General features: G+C 40.1%; 1 protein-coding gene across 1 annotated transcript in view; it reads left to right on the top strand.

Annotated features, from left to right (window-relative positions):
- Nucleotides 1-17196, top strand: part of Ryr2 (ryanodine receptor 2) — a 401257-nt gene that overhangs the window by 74075 nt on the left and 309986 nt on the right. The window contains exons 9-12 of the mRNA XM_035441718.1: nucleotides 1284-1383; nucleotides 2377-2473; nucleotides 11304-11378; nucleotides 16481-16637. Of these exons, the coding sequence (XP_035297609.1) occupies nucleotides 1284-1383; nucleotides 2377-2473; nucleotides 11304-11378; nucleotides 16481-16637 (429 nt within the window). The remainder of the gene's footprint in view (nucleotides 1-1283; nucleotides 1384-2376; nucleotides 2474-11303; nucleotides 11379-16480; nucleotides 16638-17196) is intronic.

Raw genomic sequence — 17196 nt, 5'->3', positions numbered from 1 at the left:
TTCTGCTTTCATGAGACACATACTCTTTGCTTCCTCTTGTTCATTTATCTTCCCTCCCTTTACATTCTTCCTCCTCTGTCATAGTCCTGCATGTATACATACATCTATGTATGCATGGATGCATACTGTTTTTCAATCTACATATTTTTTGCCTTTTGAGAAAACATGAAATATGTTATTTCTCCCACATAATGATCCATTTCCCTGCAGATACCATCTATAATTCTTCATTATGAATGAATAAAATTCTCTTGTGTATGTGAGCTGCATTTTCTTTATCCAGTGATTTCTTTTTAAAAGAAAGAGTGCAATTGTTGAGAATTGGCATCACCATCTACTGGCTCTGGTATCAAATTGCAACTAACGTGTAGTCACACAATGGGTTGTCAACAAACTATCAGAGTCTCATATGTACAAAAATGAATGATAATTTCAAGTGCCCACTTTGATACTATTTTGTTTATCAACAACTTAAAGACAAAGTTTCTTCTTACAGATACATTTTCTCATTTTATTTGTATTCATATGTGTGTTTTCTGATTCAAGTCAGTAACTCTTAGGATGAAACTGAAAAATTTCTAAAGTTACATTGTATTCTAATTAGCTGTACCTGTCAACTTGACTCAGCCTAGAATCTCCTGAGAATGGAGTCTCATTTAAGAGATTGCCTAGAACAGATTGGCCTGTAGGCATATCTATGGGGAATTGTCATTATTTGGAATTCATATAGGAGGGCCTAGCCCACTATGGGCAGTGCCATTCCCTGGGCAAGTGGTCCTAGGCTGTATAACAAAGCTAGCTAAGCATGGGTCTTGGGGAATAAGCCATTGAGCAACGTCTTCCATGATTCCTGCTTGTCCTGTGCCATGTTTCCTCAATAATGGACTGTGACCTGGAAGTGTAAGCCAAATAAACTCTTTCCTCCCCCATGTTGTTTTTGGTTAGAGTGTTCCAGCAACAGAAATGAAGCTAGAACAGTTTGTAACTTCTATTATTCTTTTTTCCTGCTCATGCTTTGTCTTGTTTAGGTTTATTTATTTTTGAGTCAGAGTCTTGGTATGTTGCCCAGGTTGGCCTCGAACTCAGGATCCTCTTGCCTCAGTTCCCCAAGTGTTGAGATTCCAGGTATGTGCTACCATGCCCATCTAGTGTTTTAATCTTTGAAGAACAGGCTGATGTGCATGCTCCTTATGGCTGTTTCCAAATCGGCAGTGCTACTCTCAGGCTGCCAGAACTCCCTGGACCAGGCTTACAGCAGTGCCTCTTCTTGCCTCTTGCTACAGCACTTGTCATATGGCAACAGCAGCTGGCATGTGGATGCTGCCTTCCAGCAGACCCTCTGGAGCGTGGCCCCTATCAGCTCCGGAAGTGAAGCAGCCCAAGGTAAGAGATCCACTCTAATTAAAAGGCTTGTCCTTGATACAGAGTTGATGCTTATCCCTGGAATTGTGATAATGAGCTGATAGCTAATTAGAGACCTTTCATGTCCTGATATCCTACCATGCAGAAACATGACATTTTAAAATCTTGCCTAAGCTGCTGTTTAAAAGTGAAGCCTGTGCTAGACTTCATCTTCTCTTATTTTCATGGTGTTGTCAACTTGGGCTGATTTCTGTGATTTTATGTACTAATTGTCTGAGGACTGTTTACCCCATTTTTGAGACCTAGTGGTACTGCCCAGTGAGTCTAATGTCATCATTTCTTGTTATCATCCCTGTGCCTAGTAGCTGGACCACAATTATGTTTATGCAGCAGGGTTTCCCAAGGTGATAGCTGCCTTGATTATGGTGGTTTTTACTTTTATAGCTTCGAATTGGAACTAGTACTTGTTCGTGTGTGTAAGCATGTGTGTATGTGTGTGTGTAAGTGGTACATGTGTATGTACTTGCATGTAGAGGCCAGAGGTCAAGAGGGCTGTGTGTTGTTTAATTTTTGTCGTGTGTATGTGTGTTTGCATGTGTTTCTGTATGTGTGTTTGCATACATGTGGGCACACAGGTGCAAATGCTCATGTTCATTCACTTTATTTATTTAGCTTTTGGTTGGGTCTGTTTTGATGGCTTAGAGCATACTGATTAGTCAAGGGTAGCCAACCAGTGAGTCCCAGGGTTCCACGTCTGACTGAACAGTCTCCATAGCCCCACATTTTGTGTATTTAATGGTTATGTTTCTGAGGTTGGGGCCACACCCTCTGTTTAAAATATCAAACTGCAGGACTCAAGGAGTCATGTAGTGTCAAACTCTGTGATTTGGTCACAGGTCCAAGACCATTTACTAGGTTTCTATTTGTTAAGTAGATGATTGTATCGAATGCTGTGTCTGGGCATCAACATCTGACCATATTATTCTGAACACAAATGGCTTTTAATCCTTGCAGGGTATCTTATTGGTGGCGATGTTCTCCGGCTGCTACATGGACACATGGATGAGTGTCTCACTGTCCCTTCAGGAGAACATGGTGAAGAACAGCGGAGGTTGGTATTTAAGCCTGACATGTTGTGCTGGCTTTGATGTATTTGTTGGGAAAAGAATGATTTTGATGTTGCACAGAGGAGCACATAAACAGACCGAAAATAATTTGGCAGGGCATTTGCTTTTTGCAAAAATGGTGCATCTGAACTGAGACCTGCTAGCTGGTATGCTGGACAGAATGACCCCCGTCTTTCATCACTGAAGTAACTTGTGACTGTGTTTCATTCCTTTGGTGGGAGCTTGACTTTCCGATCGGCTAATTGACACAAAGGGGGAAGGAGGAGGTTAAGGAAATACTGGCCCTCAATGGGCTGACTGCCTTTGATAGAAAAAAAAAATGTTTCTCACAGACTCCTGTTTTCTTTGCTTTGACAGAAGTTTTCTTAACTAGGAATAGGTCTGTTGCAAGCATTAGCATCACCAAAGGTAGATAGATGACACACATTGTCCACTGAAGCCTTCTCCTTCATGAAAGGCTTAAATACCAGAAGAAGAATTGAACATCTTCATCTACAGAAAACACTTCCGAAGTGTGCAATGGGCAGAGAGAATACATAAGTTAAAGTATTTAAAGTGTCATAGCTGCCCATTATTTTGAATGACATTTCTGGAAGATTTGATCTCACACCCATTCTCAGAATTCTCAGGATTCCTTTCTATCATCTCCCATTTATTAAAAAGTGGTAAAGTTGACCACTTCTCAAGTTTTGCGGGGAGACAAAAGTTAAAATTGTCAGCAGTTACTGGGAGAAGTATACAGGTGTGATGAAAATGTGCTATTGTTTAGTGTGACCCAGCTGCTTGTCTTTACCTTGTGAATCGAATTAATTACCATGTGCAGGAAGTTGAGTATACAAAGAAGCAGTCACACATGAGAGGAGAGCTATGTAGGTAATTTGTTATATGTTTTTAAACCTTTGAGTAGCTTTTTCTCATGATGTTACCCTGGCTGTTTGGGTAGCTTGTTCAATAGACACTTATCACTCTCATTTAGTAAAAAGATACAACAGAGTCTTTAGAAAATCAGCCATCACCTCAGTAGCTCAGGAAGACTCTGGGAGCCTGCTTTCATGGGCTAACTTGGCTAAAGGTCAGGAGTGGTGCAGCTTGTAGGGAAGTTCCTTCAACTACAAGTGCTATGTCATCTGTGACTCTGAACTGCCTCCTCTGAGGATCCAGTGTTTGGACACTCAGTCCCCAGTGGTGCTTGTGTGTGTGTGTGTGTGTGTGTGTGTGTGTGTGTGATCTTAGGGAGGTAAGGATATCATTGGTGTGGTTCTGAGTCTGGAGGGTAGGTGCTGGAGTTTCCAGATGCTTTACAAGGAATTGTACAGAGAAGCATGGCTAGTTTGAAGTAAGGAGACAGCATATTATGGGAAAGATACATGGTGGCCTAAGAAGTGTCATATCTTACCAGTGGCCTGGCTCCAAGAAGACAGAAATGGCTGAGCCAAAGTCTGCAGTGACCTTTTATGGATCATCAGCTTAGTAGCTGCCTCTCCCAAGGTCATATAATACAGACAGCTCTTCAGAGCATGTTCTTTTGTCTGACTGAAGCTCAGCTACATTAAAGGCTGCAGGTCTTTGAGCTGCTGTCTTTTGTATGGTAATCTCTGACATTTCCTCTTCCAGTTTCCTGTTCTCCTGCCTGAATGTCTAGCTGGAGGGAGGAGCTGTTAGCAGGCAGGATTTCTTTCTCTGCCACAGTTTCTGTCCTTAGCAGTGCTCCTTGGTTCACTCATATGTGAGCAAGCTCTAGTCATCACCAGCTGCTCTTGCCATCCTGTCATTACTATGATGATAAACCCTAAACTATACACCCTAAACTATAGACCCTAAAACCATGAGCCAAAATAAGCTCGCTGCTTTTAAGGCGCTTTAGCCAGGTATTTTATTTGTTTGTTTAATTGTGTTTTATTGCATTTGGTGTGTGTGTGTGTGTGAACATGCAAGGCATGCTATACATGTAGAGGTCAGAGGACAACATGTTGGAGTCAGTTTTTTTCTGTATGGGTCCTAAGGATCAAATGCAGGTCACCAGGCTTGGTGGTAAGTGCCTTTACCCTCTGAACCATCTAGGTGGCCTGAGCCAGGTATTAATTACAGTGACAAAAACGTAACCAGTACATATTGCTTTCAGTGAGTTAGGAATAAGGTGCTGATGGTACCAAGAGAGTCATAGAATGCTGAGGAGGACATCAAAAAGCAGTCAGCTTGAGGAATTAATTCAAACAGAAAGCTAACCATGAGTGATGGAAATGTGTTCTGAAATAGCAGTTTTTCCCCCTTAAGTGATGCAGAGAGAATACGAAAGATTAGAAGCTAAATGCATCCAGTGCAGTCATTTTTCTGTCAGCTCTAGCTCATGGCTTAGCTCTTCTCCTGTGCTTCCTGGGAGGGACCTGTGGGGTTGGGATGGGATCCTTGTAGCTGTGATAAGCAAAAGACACTTGGATTAGAGGTGAGAAGAGCTTAAGTGGTGGTGGGGGGGGGGAGAGATGAAGGGGCATTAGGAAGAGGATATCACCGAGCTCATGTGACAGAAGGTAAGTAAGGCCTTGTGTTAGTTACTCTATTACTGTGTGAAAAGACCAGCCATAAGCATCTTGAAGAGGGAAGATCTGATTTTGTTCACGGTTTCTGGGGAAATAGTTGGTGCAGAGGATGGCAGCGGTGGGTATTTGTTCATTATGAGAGTTATGTTAAAATTGGGTGCAGTAAATTCAGAGGGTCTAAGTGCATCCAGCAGGAAATTGGGGTATCTGAGTGCCACTCAGAAAAAAGCATGTGTTGAATATAAATTATAAAAGCATGAGAATGTTTGAGGGAAAGGGCAACAGTCATGTGTTCACTCAGAGGGTGAGGAACTCCAGGGGCAGATTGTGAGCCTTCGTGATCCACCAGTGCCTTCAGGAGGCTGAGAAGCTTGGGGTAGACACTGGATTAATGCAACTCCAGGTATTAACCATGATTGAATTCTGACACCTCTTTTTTTCTGTGTCTCAGTGTGTGTTCACCTCAACATACAGAGAGACTCTTCCAAGGTCGTGGAGGCAGTGAGAACACATCTGTTTGCTATCTTTTTATAGCATGTTGACATGGTGCAATTAGATGAATGTGGATGTGGGATCATGACTGTAGGGGGAGCATGAGTCAGAGCTAGGCAGGATAGAGCCTCAGGGAGGGTGCTTAGGAAAGACAGGTTCTGTTTCTTGATTAAGTTGTGAAACTGAGCAATTATATACACATAATGAAAAAAAGACTTCCTTAAAATTAGGTTTATTGAAAGCCTTACAATTTTGAATCTTGTTGACATCATTACATAGACCTTCAAAAACTGCTTCCTTTGTTCTCCCATAAGACATTGCCTATGCCTTAGAGAACTAGGGAAGGCAGCAGCCTGCAGGCGGCACTTTCTTGTATTAATATTCCTCTGTTTTGGGGGGAAGAAATGTATAATGATGGCCTAAGCATATAATTAGATTTACTAGAAAAGGAAGTTAAAATGATTTGATTATTTTTAAATGATGAGTTTGATCAGGGAAACATGTAAAAAAACAAAACATAACTTTTATTTTTACAGGTTTTTGCTTGTAATTTTGGTCTAGACATGGCCATTGATTGTTGCCTGCTGTTAAAATTAAAGATCGACTGCCATATGAGATTTGTTCTAAGTAGTAGGAATGACTGAGGAGATAGCCAGCAGTGACATTTGCTTCTGAGAAATTCAGGAATATTTTGATCATTGTGTTAGGCCCCCAGTGGATTTGGCTGTTGGCTCTACCTTGTTCATCCGGGTATTTAATAGCTGTAACTGTAATTGTAGAGATAGAGAAGGCTGTTCAGTGACAGGGCATGTAATTCTAGATACCGGTGGATTTGGCTGAACTTTTTCACAATGAGATGTATCTGCATTCATTCTGCAAGTTACCTATCCATTCTCATAGAGTGTGAATCAGACTTGAAGGAAGAATAGCCTCCAGTGTGCTATTCAACTATGTAGAATTGAATCGGGGAATAAGCTATCAAGGTTTAACTACATAGATATCCCCCTATAGTCCCTGCACATCTTACTTGACAGGTTGAGTTTTGACAGGGTCAGGAAGTATATGTCACTATTATTTTACATTCCTTGAGTTTTTTTTTTTCATGTAGGCATTTAGCTGTAAATCTTTTACTGCACGTCTTGCAGGACCAGCAGTGAAGGCTGTAGTAGGTGTGGGCAGTCAGGTAGATGTCTCAGTGTTAACTGTGGGGTGCTCCCCAGAAAGGGGGTAAGATACATTAGGGAGGAATAGGTTCTGGTAGTCAGTAAAAGAATTAGGTGCCATGTGGTGCTTTAATCAATTTCATTGTAGAGGCTTCAAATTTAATGATCAGATTTAATTTGGGACAACATAGATTTGTTGTTGTTGTTGTTGCAGATTTTGTCTTTGGATATCTTATTTTCACCCATAAATTTTTGTGAATGTAATAAAATGTCAAGAAGGCCCTTATTTAAATGCACATGTATTTATTTATGAGCAGAATGTGCACTATGGGAATTAAGTATGCCGTACCTTAAAGGCAGTAAATTTTATTGTGTTTATTTGTTGTTGTTGTTGTTGTGCCAAGTTTTGAACCTGAGACCTAATCATTCTACTACTGAGTGATGTCTCAAATAAGTTAATAGATTTAAAGTGGTTACATTGGGAAATATTATTTTGAAACTTCAGTTTGGAAATCACAATGGGGTGAATATTATTTATAAAGCATCATTTTTGTCAGATATCTTTTGTATAACTGAATTCCCTCTACAAAAAGTCAAAGATGACTGTCATATTCTGAAATCTGGGCTCTGAGATGTGTGGAAAGAGGTTGAGTGCACTAGATAAAAGCTATGTGGAAAAGTAAAAGGATGGAAAGGAATCAAGAGTGTGTGGGTATTATGTGTTTTGTGGAAATGATGGGGAACAAAAGAGAAGAGGGAGGGAGGGAGGAAGAGATGGAGGAAGAGAGGGAGGGGCAGGGAGGGAGGGAAGGCCCTGTGTTTGCATCTGATCATGCATCATTTCTGGAATCTATTTACTTTGTCTTGTTCTTTTCAAGGAGAACAGTGAAAACACAGTACCTTATGTGATATGGAAATAAATGGTACCTTTGCTTTCTAGAATGTGACCTAGTAGACACAAGCTATGCATGAATACATGACAATGGTTTTACTTCTATGGCCTCTGCAAAATAGAGATGATTCAGTGTGCTGTCATTATGAATAACTGATAAACCATGAGATGAGTTTCACAGAATGATTTGAATGTCTCTCAGTCTGGCTTAGAAAGAGGCACGTGGTTTGTGACCCTGCACACAGTTAGATAACCTAGTATCCTTTTGAGGATACTGCTCCCAGGTCACTGTGCAGGGGGGACCTGCCTGTGTCCCAGCACAGTCAAGGATGATGCTATTTATGTTTGTCAGCTTGTAACAGATGTATGATTTTTCTGAGTATTTTTGCTTGTTTGATTTTACAAATGAATATCAAGTGCTTGAAAACCTACCCCTAACCTTTTACAGTATCTTTGCTCCTTTGTCAAAGATCAGTTGGCTATATTTGTGTGGATCCATTTCTGGTCTACAAAAAAGGATAGTTTTATTTTCTTTATTGTGTTATGTATACTTTTCTCTATTTGTATTTTTTGGTGTATTTTTAAAGTTCTCATATAGCTCAGGTTAACTTTGTACTCATTAAGGATGACCTTGAACTTCTGATCCTTCTGTCTCTATTTCTCAAGTGCTGGAATAACAGGCATGAGCCACCACACCAACCCAACTGATTTTCTATGTTAACTTAATATCTTGGTTTTTTGTTTTTGTTTTTGTTTTTGTTTTGTTTTGTTTTGGTTTGGTTTTTCAAGAGAGGGTTTCACTGTATTGTTTTGGAGCATGTCCTGGGAACTTGCTCTATAGACCAAGTTGGTCTTGAACTCACAGAGATCTGCCTGCCTCTGCCTCCCAAGTGCTGGGATTAAAGGCGTGTGCCTGGCTTTTTAACTTAATATCTTGGAGCTTGTCTATAAGTTATTGACTTCAGGACTATATGCTGCTATTATTGATGTGACAGATTATATAAATTTTTCAGTGAGAATATGTTGACCCTCAGGAAGAGGCTGGCATGGGGTTGACTGACTTAATGACAAAGATTAATTTATTGTTCTTAACTAACAGTATTTATAACAGATGACTCATGTCTTTGAATATGATATTAATAACTCTTCTATGACTGTGATAAAATGTCTGACACAAATGACTTGTAGGAAAATTTTATTTTGGCTTACAGTTTCAGAGGATTCATCATAGGCAGGTATGGTAGGCTGGCAGGACCCTGTGGTGGACAGTCTTCACATCCTGGCTGCAGAGTGGGAAGCAGAGAGAGTAAGGTGAGACAAGGAATGAGAATAGCAAGCAAAGGCCCACTGCTGGGGACTTTACTTCCGCTGGTCAGCTTCCACCTTCCTTAAGCCCCACAGCCTTCAAAACAGCACCACAGTCTGGAGACCAAGCATTCAAACCACAAGTCTGAAGAGGGTATTTCAGATCCAAGGCAAAGCAAATGTCTGGATGTCCATAATACCACTGATGCGACAGTAACTCAGTTCAAGCCAACATGGTTGAGTCTTTGCTTATCACTATGGAAGGACTGACTACAAACTCTTCAGTATTATTATTTGAATCCTCAGAGGACTCTTAACAGTACTATGGAGAGGTTCTATCATTCTTAACTTCCTTGTAGTAATCTAGGGAATGCTCAAAGAAATGGAGGCAGGGGCTGCAGAGATGGTTTGGTAGTGAAGAGTGCATATGGCTCTTTCAGAGGACCCAAGTTCAGTTTCCAGTATGTTGGGTTGTTCACAATTGCCTGTAGATTCAGCTCCATGGAATCTGACATCCACTTCTGGACTTCAAGGGCACATATGAGCAAACACACACACACACACACACACACACACACACACACACACACACACACACACACACACACACACACACACACACACATCTTAAAACAAAAAGAAGTGGAGGTTTTGAGTTTGGCAACCTGCCCAAGTTTATACATTGAGATGATGTCTTCAGAAAGTTAATAGCAATGAGATATGAAAGTGACTTGCCAAATTCTTGGTGCCCTACAAAAAAAAAGTGAGCTCACGGCTATAACGTCATCTGGAGAAGGTGCCCTCTGTCGGAACTCACCTTCGTAGTCATCAGGGGTCTCGTTATAGCACCCAGTGTTTTATTAATGATGCTTTATGATTATATCCTAAAGCTCACTAATTGGAATTGTGCATCCTCTAAAATTTTATTGTGAATAAATACTCCTGTGTCAGGCAGCGAGAAGCTTGTAAAGATTTGTACTCTCATTAGCATGCTAATATAGTATTTTCTGGCCTTCAGATTTGGAAGATGAATACGCTAGCTGTCATAGCACTTGCTTTTACCCAGAGAATGAGTGGTTGAACAATTGAGATAAGATTTAAATTGTATTTTATGACTCCTGGAGCCAAAAGAGCTAACTACTTATGTTTCGGTGGACAATATTATAATAACCACGAGAAGCAGAATTGATGACATTGTGGGGAGACTCTGTGCTTAGAATAAGTGTAAAGTTCCTCTTACAGGGTCAGCCTGAAATATGAGTTCCCTAATGAAATGCACCATACTGGAAGGGAATGCATTATGGAGGCATAATGTACACCCAGAAGCCTGGGAGCTTTCAAAGTAGTCATGAATGAGCTTGTATGACTGGCTATTACATGTGCATTTTAAAGTTTCCTGTTCAGTGAAATTACAGTGACTTCAACTATTCTGATTTATGATATATGAATTTCTGATTTACTACAAACTTTTGGGTTTGTCATCCCAGTTAATCAAGAGGCCATGGCAGGAGAACTCCAGCCAAAAACCAACCTTAGCTACAGAGTGAGTTCAAAGTCAACCTGGGCCATTTAGGGAGACCTGTTGCAAACTAAAAAAAAAGTAGAAAGAAGTCTGTGGATTCATTTCAGTGCTGGAGTGCTTGCCTTGTGTATGAAAGTACTGGGCTTAGTCCCCAGTACTGCATAGTAATAGTAGTTTGCGGATGTTGGGAGGAAAGGGTTTATTTCAATCACAGTTTCATATAACAGATCATCATCAAAAGCAGTGAGGGCAGGAACTCAAGCAGGGAAGGAACCGGGAGTTACAGGCAGTTGTAAGTCACACAACATGGGTGCTAGGAACCAAACTTGGGTTCTCTGCAAGGGGAGCAAGTACTGTTAACCATTGACCCATTGCTCCTACTCTATCTGTTTCTAGTTTGTTATACATTGCCCATTTGGTGTAAATTGCAGATGATTTGGTGTAAACTGCAGATGATTGTATTAAAATACTAGTAAGCAGTCTTCCTATATTTCTCAGAAGTATTTAAAATAATAAAAGCCAAATTTAGAGCTGTGAACAATTACATACATATATTTAAATAATCATATATGAAACTGTACCTAAATTGGTAAGTGTGTACTTCCACAGACCAAGTTGGTAAAAATCTGTCCTGTGGAGGGGGCAGTTATGGAAAAAGTATTAATATTATAGGGGGAAATGATGGTGAGAAAATATGTTTAAATAAATGCTTATTCAGGAAGAACTTCTGTTAGTTACTGTTAAACATCTTTTTATTTTCAGCTGTATTATCTCCTGCCTCACAGGAGATCTTTACCTGTCCATACACAGGCTGATCCACCCCCTGCTTACTTTCAATTTGCTTAAAAGGAAGAGTTCAAAGAATCAAACCTGTTATACTCAAACTTTTTTTCATGTCAACAGAACAGTTCATTACGAAGGTGGTGCTGTATCAGTTCATGCACGCTCCCTCTGGAGACTAGAGACCCTAAGAGTCGCGTAAGTAGAACTTCTAAACCCAGCCTATGGTTCTGAGGGTACAGAATGGTCGGTGTCTTTGGCTTCCAATTCTGTGTGAGCTGGTCCTGTTAATAGCTCCAGCAGCAAGCAACATGGAGAGCAAATGTGGTATCCAACCCCTTGTTCTTGTCTCTTTCTGCCTCTCCTGTCTGTCTAGATTCACTAGGCACTAGACCTAAGAATGGTCCCAGTTCATACCTTCATACAGCCTGCTTTTATCTTTGATCCCCTTTTGCTTTGTTATATCATCCCATGCTATACCTGATATCTTCCTGGCATAAAGTGCTACTAGGACAGATGGATGTCAGAGTTCACAGCACGTCAAGTCATCGGCAAGCCTTTTACTCACCTGACACCCTGAAACTTTGGATTTAAATTTCTAAATGTGCACATGAATTTGAACAACTCAACAGCTGTTTGCAGAGACCATGAACTTCACTCATGAGTAGTTTGATACTGGAGTGGAACATTCTGGATAGCAGAAAAAAAAAACACTACAGTATTCATCGTAGCAGTAAGGATTTAGATAGACATACATGTACACATATTTCTGGTAAATTTAGAAGTTTTCTAAAGAGTGCCTTTTTAAAAGGCACTCTTTTTAAAGGAACTCTTTTCTAAAGAGTTCATTTAAATGAATACCACATCACTGATTAATTTATAGCTATAAACTGCTTTAGACAAAACTAAGATATCAGCCAGAACTTTTAAAAAATAAATGGAAGATTTAATCTATTTAAAATGCACTAAGTTTTCAATGTATTTTTCCCCATAATATTACACTTTAATGGAAGTTATTGGTGTAGGATACAGACTCCTTGATTGAGAGCCAAGGACTGTTTTCCTAGAGTCAGTTACTATAGATATTTTTAAAATGTGTGCTAACTACCTATTTAATGATAAATACAACAATTTAGTGTCTGCAGTCGTTTGACTCAGTCATTCCATACAACAATTTTAGAAAACTTGATACATGCTTGATTCATAGCATCCTGATCAGTTTAAACAGATGTGAGGAAGATAACTTTCTGTGTATTAAAGGAGCAATGTTTTTGTTTTGATGTTTTTAACAAAACTTTTTTTTATTTTTACAAAATTATAATTTCACATGTCAATCCCTTCTCCCTTCCCCCTCCGCTCCCCATAGAGGGTAGGGCCCTCCATGGGGGCTCCCCAAATTCCACAACATTATCCTTGACTGAGGCCTAGGCCCTCCCCCATGTGTCTAGTCCTAGACAGCATCCCTTCACGTGGGATGGGCTCTCAAAGTCCCTTCTTATACCAGGGAAAAATACTGATCCACTACCAGAGGCCCCATAGGATGCTGAGGCCTCCTCGTTGACATCCACTTTCAGGGGTCTGGATCAGTCCAGGGATGGCCTCCTAGACAGCAGACTGGAGGCCATGTGCTCCCCCTTGTTCAGGTCATCTGTTTCTGTGGGATTCAACAGCCTGGTCCCGACCCCCTTGGTCTTCATTTCTCCCTCTCAGCAACTGGGTTCCAGAGTTCAGTTCAGTGTATAGCTGTGGGTGTCTGCCTCTGCTTCCATCAGCCACTGGATGAGGGCTCTAGGATGACATATAAAGTAGTCTTCAGTCTCATTATAGGGGAAGGGCATTTAGGGTAGTCTCTCCACCATTGCCTAGAATGTCAGTTGGTGTCATCCTTGTAGATCTCTGGAAATCTCCCTAGTGCCAGATCTCTCCTTGGAACTATAATGGCTCCATCTGTTATATCTCTCATCCTGCTCTCCTCCATTCATCTTCCAATTCAACCTTTCTGCTCCTCCATTTCCTCCTCTCCCCTCCTCTTCTCCTCCTCACATTCTGCCAGCTCCCTCTCCCCTACCATCATGCTCCCAATTAGCTTAGGAGATCCTGGACCTTCCCATTCTCTGGGGACCATGCATTTTTCTCTTAGAGTCCTTCTTGTTTCCTGGTTTCTTTGGTGAAGAGGATTGTAGGATGGTAATCCTTTGTTCTATGTCTAAAATTCATATATGAGTGAGTACATACCATGTTTGTCTTTTTGTGACTGAGTTACCTCACTCAGGATGGTTTCTTCTAGTTGCATCCATTTGCCTGCGAATTTCAAGATTCTGTTGCTTTTTTCTTCTGAGTAGCACTCCATTGTGTAAATGTACCACATTTTCTCTATCCATTCTTCAGTTGAGGGGCATCTAGGTAGATCTCAATGTCTGTGTTACTGGTGTTATGTTCAGGAAGCGTTCTCCTGTACCAATACGTTCAAGGGCATCTCCCACTTTCTCTTCTAGAAGGTTCAGTGTGGCTAGATTTATGTTGAGATCTTTGATCCATTTGCACTTATGTTTTGTGCATGGTGACAGATATGGATCTATCTGCAATCCTCTGCATGTCTGAATCCAGTTGTGCCAGCACCATTTGTTGAAGATGCTATCTTATTTCCATTGTATAGATTTAGCATCTTTGTCGAAAATCAGGTGTTCATAGGTGTGTGGGTTAATATCAGGATTTTCAGTTTGATTCCATTGGTCTATCTGTCTATTTTTGTGCCAATACCAAACTGTTTTGAGGACTATGGCTCTATAATATAGTTTGAAGTCAGGAATGGTGATGCCTCCAGAGGTTCCTTTATTGTACAGGGTTGTTTTGACCATCCTGGGTGTTTTGTTTTTCCATATAAAGTTGAGTATTTTTTCTTTCAAGGTCTGTGAAGATCTGTCTTGGGATTTTGATGGGGATTGCGTTGACTCTGTCTTTGTATCCATTCTGTTAACCTGTATCTTTTTATAGGCAATTTAGGACCATTGACGTTGAGGGATATTAATGTCCATTGATTTTTGGTTCTTGTTTGTTATGAATTTAATGTTGGTGGTGTCATTGTGTGTGGATTTCGCCCTCCTGTTTCTTTTCCTGTTTGATAAAGTTGGATTATCTATTACCTATGTTTTTGTGAGTGTAGTTATCTTCATTGGGTTGGAGTTTTCCTTCTAGGACTTTCTGTAGTGCTGGATTTGTGGATATGTATTGTTTAAATCTGGTTTTGTCATGGAATATCTTCTTTTCTCCATCTATAGTGATTGAAAGCTTTGCTGGGTACAGTAGTCTGGGTTGGCATCCATGTTCCCTTAGTGTTTGTAGGACATTTATCCAAGACCTTCTGGCTTTCAGAGTTTCCATTGAGAAGTCAGGTGTGATTCTGATAGGTCTGCATTTATATGTTACTTGAACTTTTTCCTTTGCTGCTCTTAATATTTTCTCTTTATTCTGTAAGTTTTGTGTTTTGATTATTTTGTGATGAGGGGAGTTCTTTTTGTGGTTCAGTCTGTTCTGTAAGCTTCTTGTACTTTCATAGGCATATCCTTCTGTGGGTTGGGGATGTTTTCTTCTATGATTCTGTTGAATATGTTTTCTGTACCTTTGAGCTGTATTTATTCACCTTCTTCTATACCTATTATTCTTAGATTCAGCCTTTTCATAGTGTCCCATATTTCCTGGATATTTTGTGTTAGAGATTTGTTTGACTTGAGATTTTCTTTGGTCGATGACTGTATATCCTCTAGCGAGTCTTCAACAACTGAGATTCTCTCTTCCATCTCTTGTATTCTATTGGTCATACTCACATCCTTAGATCCTTAGATTGCTTATCCAGCTTTTGTATTTCCAGCATCCCCTTATTCTGCGTTTTCTTTAATGTTTCTATTTCAGCTTTCATGGCTTGAACTGTTTCCAGTGCTTCCTTCACTTGTTTGGTTGTTTTTTCTTTAGATTTTTAAAAGAGAATTACTTATTTCTTGAATTTTTTATTGTTTTTTCTTTTATTTCTATAAGAGATTTTCTTGTTTCCTCTTTTAGGGTCTGGAACATCTTCATGAAGTAGATTTTTAGGTTTGTCTCTTCTTCCTCTGTACTGTGCTTTTCAGATCTTGCTGGTGTGGAGTCCCTAGATTCTGGTGGTGTCATATTGGTCTTTCTGTTGTTGAGTGTGTTCTTATTCAGTCTTCTTCCCATGTCTTCTTCCAGTGGGTACAGGTGGGGTCTCTCTATCTCCTCTTGTCACCCGGTGGTGTGTATGGGCCAAGACTTCAATGTGGAGGTCCTTCCTGTCTGGGTGGGTCCACTCTATGTATTAGGGTTCACTCTCTGCAGCTGCAGGCCCAGAGAGATCCTCGGGTGATGGGGACCTTGGACAGGAGTAGGGCTCAGGATAGGTCAGGCTTGTTTTGCTTTTTGAGAAAGGGTTTTTGTGTGTAGCCCTGGGTATCCTGTAAGTTGCTCTGAAGACCAGGTTATCCTTGAATTTGGAGATCCTCTTGTCTTTGCTTCCTGAGTGCTGGGATTACAAGCCTGTACCACCAGCCTAAAAAAGTGAAGTTTTAAAATACAGTGGCATCATCACTGATTTCCAAACAGTCAATAAATACTGCTTTGAGTTACTATTCTGCTTCATTTACTTAAAAATACTCAGATTCTTTCTTCATGGGTAAAGGGTGATTATTATTCCTCTTTCCCACTTGTGGTAGTCTCTTGAGAGATTTTTCTTCGAGGTTCTGTGTTTTATGATTGTCCAAAGAAGTTTTCCTTCTTCCTCTTTAGCAACAAGATGTTCCTGTGAACTCATATATTGTTCAGTTAGTCTATAATATCAACCTTCCACATTCACAATATTTAATGTTCAGTAATTAAAAAAATTAAGTAAGCTAAACATTAATACTGTTGGTAATTACTAAGCTTAAAAGTAAAATTTATTAGATATTCATCTAATATATACATGTATATAATTAAGCTGCCATTTTATAATATGTAAAGTAAGGGAAATATTGTAACTGCATACTTAAAGTAACCCCCCACCAATTCTGAAGAACAAAATCTGTGAGTTTCAACTTCAGTTTTCTCAGGCTCTTTTCCCTTTTTGCACCTGGTTCTGAGATGTTTGTGTATACAGACATGTAGCATGCACATGCTATTTATAGTGTTTATCCACATGTGTGTGCGCGTGCACACACACACATACACACACACAGAGTCTTACTTGTACATGTCCATGGCTGCTTCTCTGATGGTGGTGTGGTTGGATCAAGTCCTGGTTGTTTTGTCAGGTGGAGTGGAAGTCATATAAGATGGGGCCAGCCATTCCGACTCCGGCATGTCACAACAGGAAAATACTTAAGCCTTATGGAAGACAAGAACCTTCTACTCATGGACAAAGAAAAAGCCGATGTCAAATCAACAGCATTTGCCTTCCGGTCTTCCAAGGTAAGATGGACTGTGTCATTTTGGAATTTCTGTCCATGTGTCCCTGCTCTGTTTCTTTGATGTTGGGAACACAGAAAGAACTGACGTAAAGTTTTTTCATTCCCTGCTTCTCTTCCCAACTTGTCTCTCCATTAAATCAGTTTTCAAACTACTGAAATGAGCCAGGACAGCCCGCTGCCTTCATGGCTTTTAGTTTCAGATAAAGTGCACCCTCCAGCTCCTTCCTGATTTCTTTTTTTAAATATAAAGTTTGATTTTATATTTTTTCCTTTTATTGAGAAAACACTTTTTCTCAATAATATGTTCTGATTATGGTTTCCCATCCCCCTATTCTTCCTAGTTCTTCTCTAGCTCCTCTCCCATTCAGATCCACCCCTTTCTATTTCTCACTAGAAAACAAAAAGGCTTCTAGGGAGTAATAATAAAATAAGATGAAACAAAAACACATCAGAGTAGGTCAAAACAAATAAAAGGAAGGAAAAGAGCTCAACAAAAGGCACAAGAAACAGATACACAAAGCAGAGACTCACTCATTTGTACACCCAGGAGTCCCCCAAAG

The sequence above is a fragment of the Cricetulus griseus genome, chromosome 3 (genome assembly GCF_003668045.3).
Source record: "Cricetulus griseus strain 17A/GY chromosome 3, alternate assembly CriGri-PICRH-1.0, whole genome shotgun sequence".
Classification (NCBI taxonomy): domain Eukaryota; kingdom Metazoa; phylum Chordata; class Mammalia; order Rodentia; family Cricetidae; genus Cricetulus; species Cricetulus griseus.
This window is presented reverse-complemented; position numbering and strand designations above follow the sequence as displayed.